The following is a 22,980-nucleotide window of genomic DNA, read 5'->3' on the forward strand; positions in this document are numbered from 1 at the left end:
GCCGCTAGTTTTGCCCGCGCCTCCCAGGGCAGCGCGGGGAGGGCTCCACTGCGCAGTCTCGCGACGCGGGACTCCCGGGCCTCCGCAGCCCGGCGGGCGGGCGCGCGGGATCCTGGTCTCCCGGCGCCCCGCTCGCCCCGCCCCCCGGCGCGCGCCCCTCGCGGACGCTCCGCCCACCCCGCCTGCGCCCCGGCGCGCGCCCCTCGCGGACGCTCCGCCCACCCCGCCTGCGCCCCGGCGCGCGCCACGCAGCGGCGGGAACGCGCGCGCGGGGGGGGACGCGCCTTCACGCACCTCTCGGAGCGCGGTCTGCACACCCGGAGCGCGTCCCGGCCTGACTGCGCTGCGGCTCCGGCCCGGGCCCTGAAGTGAGGACGGCGCCGAGGGCTGCGGCGTCGGAGGCTCCCCGACCCGGGGAAACCGCCCGCCGCTGGGGGAGGAGAGGGTCGAGCCGGGCGGCCGGAGGCGGCCGTTGAGGGGCTGCCCGGCTGGGGAGCGGAGCAGGATGCGGGCGGGCGGGCGGGTGGGTCGGGGATGAGGTGGAGACGGCGGGGGTGGGAGAGAGGCCGCTCCCCAGCGCGCGGGAAGCGCGGTTTGCTCCTCCCTGGGCGTGAGTGTGCGGATGCTTGGGGTGCTGAGGGGGCCCCCCGCCCGGCACCCCGGACCCGAGGCCGGGCTGGGCTGGGGGGCGACCGCCAGGGTGCGTCTGGTTGGACGGGGTCGTTTCTTTCCTCGGGGCGGTCGGGGGAGAGGGGAAATGTTGTCCATCACCCCCCCCCTCACCCCCCGCGCGCCCCCGCACAGCCGCAGCGGTAGCTTCGCTTACTCCTTCTTCCTCGGGGCGCGCTCGCTCATCCTCGCCGCGCGTGTGGAAGGGAGGTGGGTGGGGGAAAGGCGCACCGCTCGTGACACGATTTGGGGGGGAAAAGACACCCTGTTTCCTCACCCGCAAAGAAACGCTCCGGGCGTGGACAGAGTATTTCGGCCTGTGTGCGAGTTAAGCCGGCGGGAGGCACGGAGCTCCCCGGGAGGGGCGGTTCAGCAGCCCCGGGAGGGCTGGTCCTGAGCTCGGAGGCTTGGGTGTGCATGTAAATAAGTCTCCGATGGAGACGGTCGGGTCCCCCGGGCATCAAGGACGTTCGGCAGGAACGGAAGGGGAGGCTTAGCAGTCTAAGGGTGGACTCCCGACCGGGAGCCAGGCTTAGTCTTTATCTCATTTAATCCCGAGGGCAACCCTGTGGGGTTGGAGGTGTTGTTCTAGTTGTGGAAAATGGGGCTCAGAGAGGTTAAGTCACTTAGGAAGGTCTCAGCCAGAAACACACACACACACACACACACACACAAAAGGTAGAGCTGAGATTTCAACCCAGGGATGCCAGACGCTCAATTCTGGCGCTTTTCTAATTTTGTGTCTGGGCCCAAAGAGCGATATTTCCTGTCTTTAGGGAAGACTCCATGCAAGAGAATAGTAGGGTAATTAGGGCCCTTGGGGTGTTCGGGTAAAATCGAACTAACCGGGTGTGAATCCTTGAATGCGTGCTGTTTAAATGTATTTTCCTTTTAAAAGGGGTTGAGTGTAGGGAAACCTTACACTCAGGATAAAAGCGAATTTATTGGTACATTCCACGATTCTTTGGATATCTTATTTCCCAGATACTCAACTATGTGCCAAGAGTACCATAGAATCTCTGCCCTTGAGTTTAATTGGGAAGATGAGCTTATAAAAGAGTTCTGTAATACGTGGCAATCTGCATTCGTGTGTGAATTAATTGGGTTACAACAGTTTTAAGCAGAAGCTTTTAGGAGCCATTAAGAAAAGGTGTTGGATAGCTTATCATTGTACCATTGATGGCGTCGCTGTTTTCCCATTCAGCAAGAAATGCTGTCGTAAACTTTAGGTTAAAATTTAACCGCTAAATCATTTCAACAGTGAGTATTTTGCTGTGTTATTATACTGCCTTTAGCAAATGTTCAAATAGTAGAGAAGAGAGCATTTATAATTTATCTCCTGTTAAGTTAAAAGGCTTGATTTTTTTTTTTGTAGTGCTTTTATTTCATTAGTTGAAAAGCCTGTGTGGGCAGGATTTCTTTCAAGTTATCTGCCAAGTATGTGCTTCACCTCTTCTTCCAAAAAATAAATGTTAAAAGTACAGAGTGGGCAAAAGTAGGCTTACAGTTGTTTGTATGGAAAAATCATGCAGTAATAATACTACAGGAGTCAACGCTTGTTTTGTGTAGTCACAGCTGTAACCCGACTTCTGCCCCACCCTATGCAGTTAATACCAGGTTCCATGCATTTACGCTTTTGTGGCTCCGAGTTCTAATGAACACAGTCTTCAGTTTAGGCTGAAATACTAGTAGCACTTTGTTGAAATGTATAACATTACATTAGGCACATTAGCTGTAGATGGGTGGGAGGGTAGGAGGGATGGTAGGGCATTTTGGAAATTTCCAGTAGCTTCAGTATTCTCAGTGAAGTAGAAATCAGCTCGACATCCGAAGGTACTGGGGGCGGGGGGCGGGTGGACGCTTTTTGAAGGTTTGGGGCTTTGGGAGAGTGAATGGATTAGTGAAATAGATGATTGCCAGGCAATTAACCAGTCAGGCTGAGGTATGAAAAGCCCCGTAGAGGAAATATGGGATGCTATATGTGGGTACACAAAATAGAGTGTCTTAATTTGACTTTGCAGGCTAGGTATTCCACAACTTTCCATTGCCCATCTGTACAGTGTGGTGTGGAGCATGCACCTGCAGTCCTTTGCCCTAATTCACTTTGTGCCTCTGCCATATTGCAGGTGTCCTTGTTCTTTATGCAAGTTAAGCTTTTTTGGGAGTCTAGCTTTTCCATTTCTTTTTCTCTGCCTGGAATTTCCATTCCAGTCTGTTCCAAGCTCTTTCCCCCAATTGCACTTATCACATTATATTACATTTTACCTATCTGTAAAGTCAGTGATAGTGTCTAACTTATTTTTCGTCATTATGTTGAGTGTTAAATGAATGTGCCACTTTTTCTTATTCCTTTAATCTATATCAGGGGTCAGTAGACCCCCCTTTTCTGTAAAGAGCCACATAGTAAATATTTTAGGTTTTTCAGACCATCTGGCCTGTGTTTCAGTTACCTAACTCTGGTGTTGGAGCACAAAGCAGTCATAGACAATACCGAAACAAATGAGCATGGCTGTGTTCCAGTAACACTTTATTTGAATTTCATGTAATTTTTACATGTCACAGGATATTATTCTTTGATTCCCCGACCCCCCAATCATTAAAAATGGGGGGGAAAGCCCTCTGAACTCGGGCTATACAAAACAGGCTGGATTTAGCCCCCACCTCCTCCATTGTAATTTGCACACCGTTGATTTCTAGACTCTCAGAAAGCCTCGTAATTTGCAGGAAGGTATTGGTTATAATATTACCATTAGTGGTAGAGAAGCAAAGATATATTAGGCAGTCTTTTATTTTATTTATTTATTTTTTTTGGTCAAGGATCTCATGGTCAAGTTCAAGATTAAGACTAAGATGTAAAAAAAAAATGACCAGTTTGGTAACTGCAATTACAGTTTATTTATTGGTTACAGACTTGGAACAGAGGAGTGATAATCAGCTTTGCTGGGGTGGAACAGAAGTAACCTCCGACAGTCAGCTGTGGGAGATAGTGGAACATTTTCAGCTGAGAGCCGTTCTGAGACTCTTTCAGGCTTGCTAAGGTGATTGGCCACATCTGTTACCGGAAGGTTACGAACATCAGGGTGATTCAGTTTATTTTATAGGATATAATCTGAATTCATTTCTCTCGGAAATAAAACTAATGCATTCCAAATGATTTTCCCCTTACAATTATTTCTAAAGGTCATGTACATTTTGTATTGTTTTGAGAAAGGTGAAATATGTTTTATAGCATGCTAATGCAGTAATCAATATTTCTTTAGTAAACAAATGAATTTTTGAGACTGAGTGTCAGATTATGTAAACTTCTAATCTTTAAGTCAATTATTAATATTAGAAAAGGAGAAAGGGCTTTAGTAGCTTTCAGTTTTCTTGCAATTTATTAGATTTAGTATGAATTATTTAACCTAGGAAAGTATTCATCTAGGAAAGTTAAATATTTGATTAATATTAGGTGTTTGAAACCTATATAATTATTATTTAAAGTTATACAACAAAAGTAACACATACTGTGAGTCAATAGAAAGTAACTTAATTTTTTTAAAACTTTTGTACCTTTATTTCTGTATCTTTGTCATTTTCTTTAGCAGTTAAGAAGTGGGTCTGTTAAAGAGTTTTAAAAATTCTGCATTGGTAAGACTTTGAGTCAGAACTACATCAAGCATTACAAGTTTTCGAAAAAGTATGATATGTTAAAAATATACCATTAAAAGTTTTATTGTATTTTAGTTGTAAACTTGTGCTTTCACGGATCATCTTCTAATGTTGCAAAAGAGAAAGTCTGATACATGTTGTTTACTCAGAAAGCTGCTCTTTATGTTGTATGGTCCTCTCCATCATTTCCAACTCTGCCATGTGCTGTGTGAACTATATTACTAGAGAGCGAACTCCTGGATATTGTCTGCATGATTCTGTTCTCACAGCCAATGTTAAATGTGGGGCAGGCCAGGCCTTCTTCACCGCCTTTCCCTTTTATTCTTTTGAACACCACCACTTGCTGGAGCACTTTACTTAATAGCGGCTTTAAATTTTTTGCCAGAAAATTTCGAAATCTTGGCATTGGCTTCTGGTGATTTTCATTTCTTAAAAAAGAGTTGATATTTTCCACATGCTTCATTTGCCAAGTAATTTTGGATTGTAGGAGACTTTGAGTTTTGCCTTAATCCTATGGAGAGTGTTGTTACTTTCTTTTAGCCTGCTGCCAACCTGGTTAGGTTCAGGCTGCAGGTTTCTACCCGCACTGTTTGAGCTGTGGTTCTAGTTTCAGTTTGGTTTTCAAAAGCCTTTGCGCTGCAGTTTGGATGTGTCCCGTGTGTACCACCCAGTGACAGGTCTGAATCTGGACAGTGGTCTGACATCTGTCTGTTGAGTTCCTCAAGCCTGTGGTACACAGAATAGGATAAGATCCCTGGATGCCCAGTTTGGGGGTTAGTCCAGGAGTTAATAAACAACTTGACTGTGTTTCTTTCCTGAGCTCCTTTTGATTTGCTCTCCCTGCTTGCTTTCCTCTTTTTCATCCTCCAGCCGGAAAGCTATGGGTTATCTCTATCAGTGGGCTACACTTTTGCAACCACATTCTTGACATCCAGGGTCCCGTGTGGCAAGGAGGGAAGAAAGCAGTAGGATTTGGCCCCACTCCTTTGGAACCATTACTCCACTTAATGGAGAGGAAGGTTCCCCTGCTTCAGAGTTTTGGCTACATTAAACTTTCGTTATTGCAGCCTGCCACTACTATCTTGGGATTACTGGGGGATGGGGACACAAGAAAAAGTAGAAAACAAAATAAGATTGGTGCCCTGGTGCCTGCTTCCAGTGCATTCCAGGCAAAAAGTGGCAAGCTCCCTGTTGGTTGGTGGTAGTTATAATTCTGGCTCCCTCTTGTTTCACATGCCCCTAATTCCTCCCAGGGTCTTCAAATTGCTGTTCCATGCGTTCTTTCCAGGGAGGAGAGACAGCTTGGAGTATGCTTAACTCCATCCAACCTGAGACTGGGATATTCGTTTGTTTTGCCATTAAAAATGGCATGTTCTTAACTGTGTGGTTCCAGTTTTTAAAAAATTTTTAATTTTTGTTTTTAAATCTCCCCCCTTTATAGACTGATCCAGAAAACATGGCTACTGCAATTAGGGAGGTGGGAGTTTGGAGACAGACCAGGACACTGCTACTGAAGAATTACCTAATTAAATGCAGGACTAAAAAAAGTAGTGTTCAGGTAAGTTAAATGTTTTTCTTTCTTATGCCCCCTTGCAGTTTATTCTGTATTCCATCTTTAAGAGATGTTTATTTTGCTGAATACATTTTTATTATAATTTAATATTTTTAGGTTCCTTTAATTTGCTTGTGAAGTAAAAAAGCCATAGAAAGTACCTAAATTACCTATTTTCTAAATGTTAAAAATTCTAATGATTCCTAAATTTAGTTAATGTCTGATATCAGTGCTTAATTTGAATTTTTAGGAATGCATTTCCCAAGTTTCATGACATGAAAAATAAATTCCACAGACAACTTTGTTGAACATTATTTTGTAGTTTATTCCCCATAACCTCCCATCTTTTGACTCTGGGTTGAATTGCCTAACATTACCAAAATTATGTCATGTATTTGTTTAACGTAATGTTTTAAAGCATACATTGCTTTAAAGGCTAAAGGAAAATAAGAACTCTGTCTAACCAGTAATAATAATAATTTTAAAGGATGAAAATATATTGGTTATCTTTTCCTGAAACCAGCAGAACAATTAAATAGCAAGATGAAATAATAGATAGTTCATCTCTATTATAGCAGACTATTGAATTTAACTGAGTGTAGTTTTAGAAATTTAGGAATAATTAAAGCAGGAGTTTTAATGTAGAATTAAATAAAGACATTTTTATGGTCCTCTCTATTAGGGGTGTTTGGTAAGTTATTTTAAATAAAATTATATATGAGTACATTTGTTTAAATACATTAATTTTTATGTCTTAGTTTATTACATGACTTGTTTTTAAAAATATAGTAAAAATGTAAAGGAAAATTAATACAACTGTTGGGTTAGGATAGAACTGCTTTTACTTTTTGTACTTGAGAGCCAGATTTCTCATGTTTTTTTCTTGGTATTAATTATATTATTTGCATAGAAACTTTGATAAATTTTGTTGTCATTGTTATACTTCATAATTATTTTGTTTCCTTTATTATAGGAAATTCTTTTTCCACTGTTTTTTTTATTTTGGTTAATATTAATTAGCATGATGCATCCAAATAAGAAATATGAAGAAGTGCCTGATATTGAACTTAATTCTATGGACAAATCTATTCTCTTTAACCTAATTCTTGGATATACTCCAGCGACTAATATTACAAGAAACATCATGCAAAAGGTTTCTACTGATCACCTTTCTGATGGTATTGTGAGCTTTTATCTCTGTATTCTACCTGTTACAGAAAACCTCTTCTGCTTGCTTTATTGAGTAAATAACATTCTTAACACTTAGAGACATACCCTTTCACCAAAGTACAGTTTTTTAAAAATATTAAAATTATTTAACTCTTCTGTCTTATTTTTCTTCCGAAATTTTCATATATATTTTTGTTAATAGTCATATAATATATGTTTTAATAGTTTATATTTAATTCTTAGGCCATTACAAAATAAGTGTATTTATATGGGACAAAAGATTTGAAGGAACATTTCGAGTCTGTCTCATGTAATAATTAAGAGGTTGGAAACATATGATAAAGATGATAAAGCAATAATCTTTTCAGATTGCCATACTTATTTATGGAGGTATATGGTATAAACTGGAGAAGTACTTAGTTTTGGAGACTATGACTGTGGCTAAGTGCCTAAGTCTGTTTTTCTCAGTTTGTACTTCTCACAAAGAAATGGAATAGAAAACAATGAGGTCCGAAGAGTAAAGTGGCTGAGCGAGAACCTAAAGCAGGACTTGGAGAAAGTGACAGAAATGTTCATACTGTGGTGACTGATTTAATGAAATGCTGAATTGTAGAAAATAACAGATTAACATGTCTTATAATAACAGATTAACATGTTTTATAATAGGATAGTTGTAATTAACTTTTAGTATGTGTTATGACATTATCGGATAGTGCATCATTGAATAGAAGGAGTCCAGTAACTTCCCCCGTTGACTTCTTTCTGGCTTATTGCTACTTAATATTTTTATCAAACACCTATCTTACTGGTATATAGCATGTTTATTGGTTTATCATATTAAGCACAAGTAACATGGATAATCATAATAATTTAGCATGCCAGCTCAAAAAACTGATCAGAAATGTTAAGAAAATTTATTGATAAGTCTAAGCAGGAGAAAAGCATATACACCGAAAAATTCAAGTCAGTGTATATTAATTTAGATGCCAAAATAGTAGAAACATATAGATTTTTTTAAAGTTCTATCTTTTTAACATAAGCTATCTGAAAGTGGGATATACCGACATACATGGTAATATGACTAAGATGACGTTGACCTAACACCCTTTTTATTCGTATCAATCCTGGAGTTGCAGGTCTACCTTAAAAGGTCTGGAAAATCACAGTAATTAACATTTAAGTAATACTTTAAATTTACAAAGCATTTTCATATTTGTGACTGCATTTGATCTTAAGAACCCAGTGTGATCAGGTAGGTATTGTGGATGAAGATATTAAAGTTTGGGGAATTGTTTGCCTGTGCTCACTCAGCTAATAAGTAATAAAGTTAAATACTAATCCTATGTTCTTTCCACTTCGCCACATGTTCTGAAGCTTCTGTACTGAAAACTAGTTGCTTGTAAATAAAGCCTCAAGAAAATATTTTAAAATTAGGGTTATCTGATGTGAAAGGATCTGAATGATGACTACAGTATTTCCTCCACATATCTTCTAAGAGAGGAACAGGCTATATTGGTTTTCAGTGCCAATTTTTATTCAAAGAAGCATTGCATCATAGTTACTAAAATATATACTTTAGTGTCTGAGAAGGATTATGGAATTTTCTTCATAAGAAGGTATTTGAAAAGAAAATACCCACTCATTTATCAAGAACTTATTTGTATAGTTTTACTTGGGGATAGATAAGTGGACTGCAAGTATCACATATAAAGTGTATATTCTTATCATACCAATACATGTATTGTACATAATTTATATAATTAAATGACAGTTAAATCGTGTGTGTAAAATTGTACTATTTGTTATTTTTTAGTATTTTTTTAGAAGAGCTCTTCATTTTCTAAGAAGCTAGAACATAAAACAGAAGTGCTTATAAAATATTACATTCATCAAATATAATGTCTATTGTATTAGATAAACTATTTTAAATTGTGACTTAACTATATTGTTGTATTTTATAGTCATAATTACTGAAGAATATGCAAATGAAAAGGAATTGCTAGCATCCAGTCTTTTTAAGACCGACAGCTTTGTAGGCGTGTTTTTCAAAGACTTCATGTCCTATGAACTCCGTTTTTTCCCTGATATGATTCCAGTAACTTCTGTTTATATGAATTCAAGAGGTAAGTAGTTTCCCCCAAAAAAGTTGAAAACTTGTTAAATGTATGTGTTTTGCTGCTTATAGTTCATATGCAAAATTTTAGTCAGGTCCAACATTGACATTTTCAACAATACTTATTTGTTCAGATAAGAAAACTGTCAAGTGTAGCATGAATATATGTAAGTGTACTTAAATAACCACCTATTTACATTTACGTATATAATAAAATAAAATTAATGTAACACCCATTTTCATTTTAATACATTTATATAACATTGATTACAGTAACAAAAATGTATCTTGAATTATATGACGTTCTAATCTGTATTTTTTTCTCCTGTAATTGTTTTCACAAATAGTATATTACATATCTTTAAAACCTCAAGGTTTTCCACCAGTGAACTTCATTAGTTTATGTTTGAAACATGGAAAACAGCCTTCAGTGCTTAAACTTCTGAAGAAATATTATTAACCAGAGACATTTGTTGATCAATATTGAAGTCACTATGCTAAGTATTGAATTTGTGACTAATTACAAAAAGGCCTTAGAGAATATTTTTTTCTATTGACTTAACATGGGCTTGTCTTTGTATCTGGAAGTGCTTTCAAGCTGATAAGTCATTGTAGAGTAACTTACCTTAAAACAGAAAAGTGACTTACTTTAAATAATTATCTTTACAATTTCTATTTATTTTCATTTACCATTCAGTATCATAAAACATGTTATTTTAAATGAACAAATCAGGAATGAGATATTTTTAGTTTTCGAAGGGTAATTGCTTATTTTCTTTGGTCCTGTAGAAAATGAGTAATCATACTACTTTGGTAAACCTCCATATGTTATCTTTAAGAGAAGGCATTTACAAGTCATGCAGAATCTTATATCTCACATTTCCCCCCCCCCCCCCCCCCGCCCCCCATAGCTGGCTGTTCAAAATCATGTGAGGCTGCTCAGTACTGGTCCTCAGGGTTCACAGTTTTACAAGCATCCATAGACGCTGCCATTATCCAGGTAAATATGATAAAGGAAGAAAAAGAAAGCCAAACCTTACTTTAACAATTATGCCCTAGGTATTTACAACAGTATTTGTTTTGATTGCTGTCAAATGAATAAAATACATAACTTATTACAACTTCTTTAAGAGAAAAAGATAAGGACAAAGTCATATTTTCTGTTTTAATATTTTTGAAACCCACATTAATGGATAATTTCTAAATATATGATTCAGCGTTCTATATATCTGTCTTATTGTATCTGTGTTGACCATAGGTAATATTTGTGAAAGATCTGTATTTTCAGACTTTCCCCCTTGAATAAAAATAACTTATTTTAAAGAAAGTGAGTATCTTTATCTTAATCATAGTAGATTTTATTTTTTAATTTAACAAACATTTATAATTTATTTGCCAAACATGATTTTAAGTTATGTGCTAATATTAACCAATTTAATCTTTACCAACCCTTTGTGATTGGTGCTGCTGTTATTATGTCCATTTTATATATGAAACTAAAGCATAGGGAGATTAAGTGATTTTCCAAAACTCAGTTAATTTAGAGGCAAAGCTAGTTCAGCCTATTGCTTTTTGGCAGTGTAGTTTTAGTACTATTCTGCCACTAGGATTGCATATAGAATGTTACAATTATATTTTAAAGACAAGCTTAGGCCTGATCCATGCTTCACATTTTTATAAAAATGAACAGGAGGCCTTGAACAGAAGACCTATCTCTGTTGTTAGACTGCTATATAGTAAAGTGATTACAATAATGCTTTACCTGACAGGGTTGTTAAAAGAACCAAAGGAGATAATATATGTAGAATTGTTTTATAAACTAAACTCTCACACATGGAATATGTTTTATAGATATGTAATATTACACAAATCAGTAATACAGAAGTTTAAGGTACAGACAGTCCAGATCACACTGGAAGAATAGGCCAAGCAGATCACATTTTATACATTACGTTGCATGTCGGTAGAGGTATCATAGGGCATAATTACATTATCTATCTATACATGCTGTATACATATATTATAAAACAATAGGACATACTATTTTAAAAAATACTATTTAAAATAACACTTTTAATGATAGTCATTCATGTTACTAGTAATCATTCCTTAATTCTTCAATTTTATAAATGAATATGTTAATATACATACATAATTGCTTAAGATGATAACTGAAATTTTATTTTCTTTGACAAATTATTTTATCAAAATATGTATACTTCCCAACTTCAGACTTTAAACTTTATGGTTTGCTTCCAGAATATATAAAAGCAATATTCTACTCTATCATGGTTTTGGGGTCAGTCACTTTATTTCAGGTGTTTAGCTTCTTGAGGATTGTATTTACTAGGTTATTGACTAATTTTTTTGGTATATTTATCACAATTTTTTAGGGGTTACTTTCAGAAGAAAATTAATCGAATGTATTTACATTTTCCAATTATAGTTGAAGACCAATGTTTCTGTATGGAAGGAGCTGGAAGCAACTAAAGCTGTTATTATGGGAGAAACTGCTGTTGTAGAAATAGATACCTTTCCCCGAGGAGTAATTTTAATATACTTAGTAATAGCATTTTCACCCTTTGGATACTTTTTGGCAATTCATATCGTGGCAGAAAAAGAGAAAAAGCTAAAAGAGTTTTTAAAGATAATGGGACTTCATGACACTGCCTTTTGGTATGTTATTAAAAGTTTATTCAGTATGATTAATTATTAATTATACAAATTTCAGAATTTCAATCTTGTTATTCACCTGACTTGGTAGGAGAGGTACTGCTCCTGTTTTCTCACAGTGATTGTCTTCTTCTTGAAATGTGAGACTATTCAACAAGCTTCGGCAATCGATTGGCTTGCTTTAATATAAGAAAAGTGGGATTTGGAAAGCATGTTAACATTACATGTTAAAATTTTATTGCACATTTTGTTTGAATTGATAAAGTGTGCTCCATGTGTTTTAGTGTATTTCTTCAGTGCATAGAATATATGAGGTCTTGGAGAGTTAGAAATTAATTGCTTTGTATGGTCCTCTCCCAATATCATAGCATGTACACGGTATTAAAAATTTAGTTAAAATGATTGAACTTTGTGCATGCAGTTTATAGGCTTTTTTCCTGAAAAAAGATTATTTGTGTGAATTAAGATGAAATTTAATTGATAGAGAAACAAATGAAAAATTTGTTTTCACAAGTGAGCATTTTAAAACTGATAATTTTATAGAGTCATGCATTGTTATTAGTAATTCTAGGTGAATTTTTCTTAATTTTCCTATTGTGTTGTGAGAAAATTTATTTTGACCCCATATTGGGAGAAAAGTTAATACATTTTGGGAAAAGTTACTAAGGCATGGGAGTTGGTATTATAGGACAGTTTACAAAATTTTATTCCATTTAACTCAATGCAACAATTAATTATAACACTTTACCTGATGGGATCATTGTGTATAACCTGTTTTCTTTGCTCCTTTTTTTTTCCCTCCTGTCATTTTAGTAGTGATTGGTTTTTAAGATGCATTGGGTTATTAAAGTATTTTGTGAGGAAGCAGTAGCTGGAAGAATTTAGGCAAAACAGTCTTTCAGTGCTTCAGTTTTACCTTTGTAAAATGATGGGTTGCATTTTGGAAATTTAGGTATCCTTTAGCTCTATTACAGTGATTTTATGATAGCATATATTAAATCATCTACTAACTTGAAAGATAAAGATAAAATGAAACTACTATAAAAATTCCATTGAGCTCTGATTTGAGGAGAAATTTCGAACAAATATAGTGAATCTGTTATTGATCTTCTTTATCTGATGTGTAAATATGTAGTAATTATGTTGTTGATTAGTGATGTAGTCTTGTTTAAAATACCATAAGTTACCAGGGGTTTTATTGTAGCACATGCAATAAAGAAAATTGTTAATCATTAAACTCGTGTATTTTAAGAAAATTAGAAGTAATGTGTATGATTGAAATTTTGAAATATTAAATTTAAATTAATCATGATTGATAATAACTCATTTTTTTACTCTTGCAAAGATAATCACCATTTAATATCTATATCAGAGTATAACTTAACCAGTACTATATTTTTAATTACATATAAGAGTATTCATTTTCAATACATGAACATACACAGAAATTAATAGGTTGATTTAATTTTAAAAATATAATGGCTGAAATAAAGATAAAATTTTGTTTGAAGTAATTTATTTTGAACTTTTAAAACCCATGCCATTTAACCATAAATGTATTTGTATTCTCATTTTAGGCTCTCCTGGGTTCTTCTGTATGCAAGTTTGATTTTTCTCATGTCCATTCTAATGGCAGTTATTGCAACAACTTCCGCATTATTCCCTCAAAGTAGCTGCGTTGTGATATTTCTACTCTTTTTCCTGTATGGGTTATCATCTGTAAGTATTTCCACTTGAAATAGGAATAAGGAACTGCCAAAATATTTGTTTAATGTAGTAAAGTCTTATTCTTTGGCCTACTTATAGTCAATTTCCCAAGAAAGACAGATTGTTATGAGGTTATTGATTAATGACACATATGGCATCATTGTACCTCATTCTAGGAAAGGTAGAAAATAGTCTCAAGTTTCAATTTAACTTGTTTTTATATGATGTATTTCACATACAAATCCTCTGAACTTATCTTTTACTCTTCATATAACATGTGCATTTAAGATTGTGTAGTACTAGACTTTTTATCCCTTTGTTTTCATGAAATCTTGAAAGTTAACTTATATTACAGGATGATGTTGTATAAAGATATGTCTTTGTAAATACAGCTCTTGGGAAGTGTTGAGGTCCATTAAGTATATTGGCTGAATGCTGGCTGTTAATGACCAGCCTTTGTTTTAAGTGGTTCCAGTTTCCATCTTGGTTGGTTTCTATACCCATGCTGTGCCAGTTATTAAATATTTCACTATCACCTCTTCTCTTTAACATAATAATTTACATATAACTCATATACTTTTCTACATAATTGCCCAGTTTTTAACTTGCTTTGTTTCATATCGATACATAAAACTTTAAAGATGGGGTCTATATTTAAAAGCTTATTGATTTATTGTTTTGTTCATATATGTACACATCTAACTCCAGAAACACATAGCTGTTATGGTTTCTGTAGACTACAGGTGATCATGTTTGCCTACTATATAGATAACATGCAGTTTTTAAATTTGTCAGTTTAAATATTTAAATGTATATTACTATTTGTATGAAAATAAAATATCTTATAGCATTTAGAAATTAATTGTATTTGTTTTAATACCAATGTATATGAACAATGTGCATTAAACTTACTATTTATATTTTATAGGTATTTTTTGCTTTAATGCTGACACCTCTGTTTAAAAAGTCAAAACATGTGGGAATAGTTGAATTTTTAGTCACTGTGGCTTTTGGATTTGTTGGCCTTTTGATAGTCCTCGTGGAAAGTTTTCCTAAATCATTAGTGTGGCTTTTAAGTCCCTTCTGTCAGTGTACTTTTTTGATTGGTATTGCACAGGTAGGTGGCATATTTATGTTGCTTTCACTAACTGTTGTCTTTTCAGCTTCATGCAGCTTGTCTACCTGTGATTTGAAAAAAAAAAAAATTAAATCTGAGAAAGGAATATTTGAATACTGGAGTACATTTTATATTGGTTTCATTTATATTTTCTCCATTTTAATTTGTTCATTTATATTATCTGTTTGTAAATTCTCCACGTTCTGTGTTAGTATATCTCAGCAGTCTAGTTCATTGCAATAACTCAGTTTGTTAGAAGTGATTAGCTTAGGTGTCAGATAATTTAGATTGCTTATGGCCTGGTTACATTGTTACCTGTTGTAAAATAATCTTAGATGTGTGTCTGGAGGAAATTGTGTGTGGAGCAGAACAAATATTTCATGACTGTAGCAGTAAAATAAGTAGACCTGGTAGATATTATTGGTCCAGGATTCCTGGGATTATCAGTCACCTAAATAATATTTAGATTTATAAATTTGATATTTATTGGTCTTTACAGGGCCTGGCAGGTCCTAAGGGAGAAATTCTTGTAAGGAATTGTTTTATGTAACAACATACATTTGGTTAATGTCAGAATAAAAATGAATTACTTAGTATAAGACATTATTCATGTTTGCTGGGTAGAGACTTAGATTGTTTAAAAAATATTGAATTAAAGAAATTTTAGCTACTTAAGATCTCTAAGAGCTATTGTTAATACATTTTGGAAATCCACCGAGTCCCCTTCACTTAGGAAGGTGAGGGGAAGGGACCTTTAGTGTCATTTATTTCATCTTCTTTTCACAGATAAGGCTGAAATTCAGAAAGGTGGTACAGTTACAGTTTATTCTCTTACTGGCAGGTCTAGAAGCTAAATAAGGCCTCAAACTCTAATACAGTCTTCTCTGCTCTGTCACAGATAGCTACCATGAATAACTTAACAATTGTATTAATAATTACATTAATTATAATACTATGTCCCTTTTCAGTATTGAAAAGATGTTGACATTAATTTTATTCTCTAATGAAATAATTTTATTTTAATTTGTTTGCCTTCTATGTGGACCATAAGTCTTTTGTTTGCATTAGTTAGTATTAACATCATACTTTATTTTTATTTCATTTGATAATAATAGTATTAGAATTCAATACCCCAGGAGTGGATGTAAACTAGTTTTAGAAGCACCACATTAAAAACATGATTGAAAGGGATTGCTGTTATAAACTTAAGAGTTTGGTAAAGTTCTTACTATTTTCCTTATAAATTTATGTTACTAATTTGGTAGATTTTAATCTGTTAAAAGACCCAGTTTGATTACTGTCACTCTGGATATAAGAAGTAACTCTTAGTGGTAGCTTTTGCTTATTTTTATCATTTTTGTATAATAAAATTGGTGTTTCTGTTCTTCAGGTCATGCATTTGGAAGATATTAATGAAGGTGCTTTATTTTATAATTTGACTGAAGGTCCATATCCTCTAATTATTACTATTATCATGCTAATACTTAATAGTATATTCTATGTCCTCTTGGCTGTTTATCTTGATCAAGTCATTCCAGGTATGCACATAGTTTTTGGATTTAACTTTAAAGATTTTTAGTTTTGTCCACATAGGATCAACTTAATTTTGTTTTTTGTTTAGCCAAAGCACCCAACTTACATTCATTGTTAAAGCTTTTAATTTAATTTTAAATAAATATATTTTGTACCCGTGTCTTAACCAGTAGTGAACATAAGAAGATTGTGTAAAAAGAGAGCAGTTGTTTCTTAAAAATATATATATTTTCTTATTTAAGAGAGGAAGGGAGAGGGAGAGAGAGAAACATCAATGATGAGAGAGAATCATTGATTGGCTGCTTTCTGCACGTCCCCCACTGAGGGCCAAGCCCACAATCCGGGCATGAGCTGTAGACCGGAACCAAACCTGGGACCCTTGAGTCCACAGGCCAGTGCTCTATCCACTGAGCCAAACTGGCTATGCTAGGGCAAGAGCAGTTTGTTTTAAAAGGCTTGAGTCCCTAACTGAACTTCTTAACTTGGTACTTCCCTATCTCAGTCTTCTTTGGCTCAAGTGTTTCATTATTTTACCCTCTACCGTCTAAAACTATGAAGCAATCTTGTATCTCCTACCATTCCCCTCATCTTCTATCCTGCATCTGTAGCAGAGATTTTCAATGGGTGTGCTCCCTATTTAGTCAGGGAAACGGACTTCTTTTCCCTTCGATTGTCAAATAAAACAGCCATCACAGCAACAACAACAACAAAACAAAATAGCTGTCAGGTGTGAATCAATCAAAACTATACCTTTTTTTTTTGGTCTGGCCAGCAAAAGATATGACATTTTTTGGTGTGCCACAGAATTCTAGTAATTAATTTATGTGTGCCATGAGATGAATATCACTGATACAGCAAATTCCTGTAGATTCAAAATATTATGAAATACCCAGTACCCCTCTTACTTTTCCCCTTGAGTTCTTCATTATTTTTGTCTGTGTTCTAGACCTGCACTGTTTTATATGGTAACTGCTAAACACATGTGGCTTTTAAAATTTAAATTAAGTAGAATAAATTAACAATTCATTTCCTCATAGCCAGCCACATTACAAGTGCTTAGTAGCCACATATGGCTATTAATTACCATATCGTCCAGCATAGATATAAGACATTTCCATCATTGCTGAAAGTTGTATTGGGTAGCACTAGTCTAGACTCTTATCTAATTACTTACCTTAAGTCGAAGAACTTCACTATTTCCTTTAATCAGGTTAATCACCCTCTCAAAATCCTTTGCATATCCTTATTAAATAGGTATATCTAGTTAAATAGAAACTCATATGTTAATGTCCTCCACAATACTTATTATATATTTAATCTCTTCTTATCATCCTCCCTCTCTGTATTATACTTAATATTCATTAGTACAGTCCTATTTACCTATTTAAACACATATCCAGTGTATTGGATTGTTTTTAGCTACTCATAGCAGAAAATCTTTTCTTATTGGCTTAAACAAGAAGGAAACCAATTGTTTTTTACTTCAAAGGAAGTCCAGAGATAGGATGGCTTTCAAGTTGTTTGACTTGCTCAACCATGTCATCAGGGACCCACTGTCCCCATGCTTCTGCCAGCTTTGTCTCTAGTCTGGCAGATTTGCTCTCCTCATGACCTCGGGGTTTTCTGCTTCTTTGTTTCATGGCCAGTGGAAGAGGGAGGGTGAAACTTTCTCCCAACTACGCCCTTTGCTGCTTCTGTCTGATTGGTTACATGCTTATGGCTGGGGCAATAGCAATCACTAGAGCATGCCAAGAAATGATTAGATCGATTAGAATCTTCTGTGTAATTAGGGTCAGATTTCTTTGAAACGTGGCCGTTTAGGAGTGGATATTCTTAAATTGTCAGTTTTGGGGAAGAAAATGGGTAAAATGGGTACATGCTGTATGTGGGCAACTATCACTGTCTACCATATATAAGTCTCCTATGTTTGTCCTGTTGATGTATTAATCTCCTAATTCTAAAAAGTCTTCTCTATGAACTATATCAACTTTTCTAAAAACTTCCTATTTTCATAGACTCTCTAAGATGATACATTCAAGCTTTCAAAATATTTCCCCTAGCCAGATATAAATGTTTCCTCTTCTAGACTCTTATTAGCATTATGGATGACATGCCTTGCATCCTGCATTGTGTTTTAGCCACTTGGTATATGTGTACTCATACAGATTTATGTTCCTTTAGGGGGAAAAATGTGCTTTACTCAACTTTACATTCTATGCACTCTCAGCAACTCTAAAACTATTTATTGACTGAGATATATTTTATATCTCAGTATTGACTTAGTACTTCATATCTAAACAAGATCTAGGTTGTTATATATTTCACATATTGCCTTTATGATTATAAAACTGGTTTTTAGAAAGTTCGTTATGATAATTAAGTTTTTTTATTTTTCAGGAGAATTTGGCTTACGGAGATCATCTTTATATTTTCTGAAGCCATCGTATTGGTCAAAGAACAAAAGAAATTATAAAGAATTATCAGAGGGCAATGTTAATGGGAATATTAGTTTTAGTGAAATTGTTGAGCCTGTTTCTTCAGAATTTATAGGAAAAGAAGCCATAAGGTATGATTTAATTTTTGGCAATTTAGGTACAAAAATTGCTGATGGAACATGCCACATTTAAATCCTATATTTTAAATAAGGTGTGTAAGTAATTTATCTTAGGAGATTTGGTACACATTTCATGATTTTTAAAACAGTGTTAATAAGAGCTACTTGTCTTTTTTAAGTTCTTACCTTCTTTGCAACCATTTAGAATAAGATTGTTGCTAAGTTTGAAATTTTCATTTTAAGGAAAAGATTTTAAAGTAATAAAACTGGGTGTTTACACAATTAAGCTGTTTTAAACTTTCTCAGTATTGGATTAAAACAATACATATGAACTTTATAATTTGATTCAGGATATGTTATCTAAGTTATACAACATATGAAATTGTCCTCTGTTAATTTCATAGACCCTTAGGTATTGTGACATAATTAGAATATCAGCTTAATTTCTAAGAACCAAAGAAATTACTCTCTTGCTAGATCAGTCAAAACCAAATTAAAAAATAATGAGAAAAAGAGCAGAAATAAAAATGAAAGAAAAAGTGAATTGTAATTTGTTCTTTCAGTTTAAGAAAAATATATAAAATCTGGGGAGAGGGAAATACTTGGGATATAATTAGTGGGCCAGTGGTCTGCCTTTTCAAGGGTAAAACTCAAACTGGTTAATAAAACCACTAATTCTGTAAAATATGTAAAACATTTAAAGTGGGATGAGAGAATCACTTCACATTTATTTATAGTTTGAAATGTGTGCTGATGGGAAATAAATAGCATTTGTTTTTTAATCTGTCTAAAATCAAGTATTTGATTAGTTGCAAACAGAGAAGTATCAAAGATGAAAAGAAATTTCTAATTGCTTGAGTTAAAATGCTTCACTTTGTTTTTAGAAGTTGGCTTACGAAAAATGAATGAATGACATCTAAAATGGAGAGGGATACTATGTTTTTGTCTTGTAGTTTTTTAAAAAATGCTTTTATAATTATTATTAGCTCTCTTTGATTAATTATTTTAGTAGGGATGTACTTTATTATTCTTACAAAATATGACAGATTTGATTTAAAGACGTACATGGAAACACACATTTATAAGTTGCTTTAAAACTTAAAGTAGAAAATGGTGTTTTTCCAGAATCAATGGTATTCAGAAGACCTACAGAAAGAAAGGTGACAGTGTGGAGGCTTTGAGAAGTAAGTAGCTTTCCTTAGTATTAAACTACAAATGGAAAAATAATTTGTGGGAAATTTAAGCTTCTTTATCACAATTTTCTCTTTTTCCTTTAGGGATACTTAACATTTATTTATATGATTAATATTCATAATACAACTAACATCGAAGTAGTAAAAGGAAAAAGTAATAACTGTTAAGATGAAAAATATTCAATTATCCTTTTATTATTATGCATGAGTATGTAGATTAGTTGCTTTTTTTTCTTTGGCTTAACACAGGGTTTCTCAGCCTCGCCACTACTGATACTTCGTGAGTAATAATTCTTTTTTTGTGAGGGGCTGTCCTGAGAATTGTAGTTGTATAGCAGTGGGTCAGTCTGGGTTCTTCAGAACCAACAGAACATATATACTTGATACACATACTTACAGAGACCGAGTGAGCTGCTTTGGAGGGGGCAGGGGGGATCACACATATATGAAGGTGGTCCCATAAGATAATAAATGGAGATGAAAAATTCCTATCACCTAGTGACATGGTAGCTTTGTGACATTATAGCGCAAAGCCTTACTCGTGTTGTGGTGATGCTGGTGTCAACAAATCTACTGCACTGCCAGTGATGTAAGAATATAGCTCTTTGTATAAATACACTCTATGATGTTCACACAAGGACGAAATCGCCTAATAATGCATTTTCCAGAATATATGGCCGTCATTAAGTGGTGCATGACTATACTTGAGTAGAATATCTAGGTCATGAGTAGAATTGCTAGGTCATATGTTTAACTTGGTTCCGTTAAGAACTGGAACATTTTTCTAAAATTGGTACCCTCGTTTGCTATGACCAGAATGTATGACAGTTCCTCACCAACATTTGCTATTGTCAGTGATTTTAACGTTAGCTATTGTGGTAGAATACACTGATATGTTAAGATTTAATTTGCATTTCCCTACTAACTAATGTTATTGATTTAAGATCTTTCTGTTTATTTTTTTATTTTCAGCAGTTTTACTATATTCAACATTGGTGATGTTTTTGTTTTTACCTTTATTCTGCGTCGGTTGTATAGTGCATCTTGAACCTGTGGCTTGGTGTCTTGCTTCTGTTTTAGAGAATTCTCAGCCATTTCTTTTTCAATCTTTTGTCCTATTTTTCTCTCTTGTTACTTGCTATGACTTTTCACTTTATTCCATTTGTCTTTTATTCTCTTTTCCAAGTTTTTTACACTTTTATCTCTGTGCTCTAGTTTAGGTATTTTCTTCTGACTTTTCTTGTCGTTCACTGATTTTCCTTATAGTTGGAAAGCTATTGAAATCTTTTTCACTTACCTTTTACAGTTTTTATCTTTCCACTTGGTTCTTTTATGTAGTTTTTAGTTCTTTGCCAACATTCTTTTGTGACTATGATAGCTAATGATTTTAAATCTTCTCATATGGTGCCAGTATATACATCTCCTCTAGATCTATTTTTATTGCTTATCTTTTCTGTTGGTGTTTGGTCTTATTTTGCTTTCTCCTGCCTGATTATTTTTGGCTGAGTGCAGGGATAGATAATGTAATCTTCCAGAGATGATTCATTTTTACTTCTGGCCTACAGCTCTAGGGATACTAAATCCCAGATCACCTTCATTAAATGAAGGGCTATACTTACAGGGGTGGGCAAAAGTAGGATTACAGCTTAATATGAATAAATAATGCAATGCTTAATAAATAAAAATACAAGAATAAACTCTGTGATTCATATACTCACAACTATATGCCCACTTTTGCCCACCCCTCTGTGTGAAGCTGGGTTTTCAGATCCCTGTTTCCTGTCCTCCTTCAGTGATTGGCACATCCATCCAATGACATTTCTTTGTTCCATTTTCCTCTTATTTAAATTGAACCTGTCAAGTGTTAACTATTCCCATGCTATTGGTCAATTTCTAGTTTTCTTGCCAATATATTTAACATGCCTATGAATACTCCTGGGAAGAAACTTTTGTTTTATTATCTATTTTAATTCCTTTGGAAATTCCCCAAAGTGAGTGTACAGATCTTCCCCAGTATTTTATGCACCCTCTAAATCAAGGGAACAAAAAAATAAAAGTTTATTTTTATTACTTATTGTTCATATCATTTACTATAACAATTATTATTATGGTATAATATTAAACATGACACGTGTACATATGCTGGTAACTTTAAATCTGTCTTAAATTTATTGACTTGTTTAACTAGTATGGATTATCTTGTATAGCTCAACAGAAATAAAAATTATATTTGAATCTTCTCCTTTTTCCCCCTGAACTAGATTTGTCATTTGACATATATGAGGGTCAGATTACTGCATTACTTGGACACAGTGGAACAGGAAAGAGTACATTGATGAATATTCTTTGTGGCCTATGTCCACCTTCTGACGGTGAGAATTTTCTGACATAAAAAAAAAAATCTTACTTGTTTTATTAGTATTGTTAACTAAGATGGCACAACATAATTATCCTTGAAATAACGTACGATAGATTTTTATCCATGATTTGAAACCAACTTCTGTGTCTATAAAGGTGTTTTATCTTTTTTTATTATACACGTTTGTTTTTAATAGAAAATTAAAAATGATTCATAAAGTAAAAAGGTTCTAATTTTGTACCTATTTTATCAGATTGTGTGTGTGTGTTGATTTTTCATTTTCAAGGAAGGATAAATAAGTAATTACCTGGATATTTAAGACCTATACATATTTCAGGTTGAGAAAATAGGTACAGATTTCTAATTATATGACAATAGTTCAAAAGGAAAGAATAATAAATGTCAATACCATCTCCTAAAATAGAATTTTAAGAACAATACCTCAAACATATAATTGTTACATGTGATTGCCCTGTAGATCAGAATTCAATATGGCAGTTCCATATTTCCACAGTAAGCATAGAGTAGAGGTACAATTTTTATTTTAAGAAAGGGCCAAATTTCCATGTATTGAATCTGAATCTTTTAAATTGTAGTTTAACCTTTAAGTTTATTTATAATTGCATCACTTTGCATTAATATCTTATATTTATATAAGAATGTATAATTTTTGCTATGAATCTGCATTA

At 34.8% G+C, this 22,980-nt stretch overlaps 1 protein-coding gene across 2 annotated transcripts in view; it reads left to right on the forward strand.

The window, feature by feature from the left end:
• Positions 1-233: 233 nt before the first annotated feature.
• Positions 234-22,980, forward strand: part of ABCA5 (ATP binding cassette subfamily A member 5) — a 61,322-nt gene continuing 38,575 nt past the window's right edge. Inside the window, exons 1-13 of one of the 2 annotated variants that reach the window (XM_079797965.1) lie at positions 245-368; positions 3,579-3,707; positions 5,762-5,878; positions 6,846-7,050; positions 9,004-9,165; positions 10,067-10,155; positions 11,602-11,831; positions 13,406-13,547; positions 14,464-14,652; positions 16,043-16,190; positions 18,583-18,751; positions 19,865-19,923; positions 22,194-22,304. In XM_079797965.1, the coding sequence (XP_079654091.1) occupies positions 5,777-5,878; positions 6,846-7,050; positions 9,004-9,165; positions 10,067-10,155; positions 11,602-11,831; positions 13,406-13,547; positions 14,464-14,652; positions 16,043-16,190; positions 18,583-18,751; positions 19,865-19,923; positions 22,194-22,304 (1,606 nt within the window). In that variant the 5' untranslated portion in view covers positions 245-368; positions 3,579-3,707; positions 5,762-5,776. Of the gene's footprint in view, positions 369-3,578; positions 3,708-5,761; positions 5,879-6,845; positions 7,051-9,003; positions 9,166-10,066; positions 10,156-11,601; positions 11,832-13,405; positions 13,548-14,463; positions 14,653-16,042; positions 16,191-18,582; positions 18,752-19,864; positions 19,924-22,193; positions 22,305-22,980 lie in introns of both variants that reach the window. The other variant, XM_079797966.1, reaches the window with a different exon arrangement.

Source organism: Cnephaeus nilssonii, assembly GCF_951640355.1.
Source record: "Cnephaeus nilssonii genome assembly, chromosome: 19".
Classification (NCBI taxonomy): Eukaryota; Metazoa; Chordata; class Mammalia; order Chiroptera; family Vespertilionidae; genus Cnephaeus; species Cnephaeus nilssonii.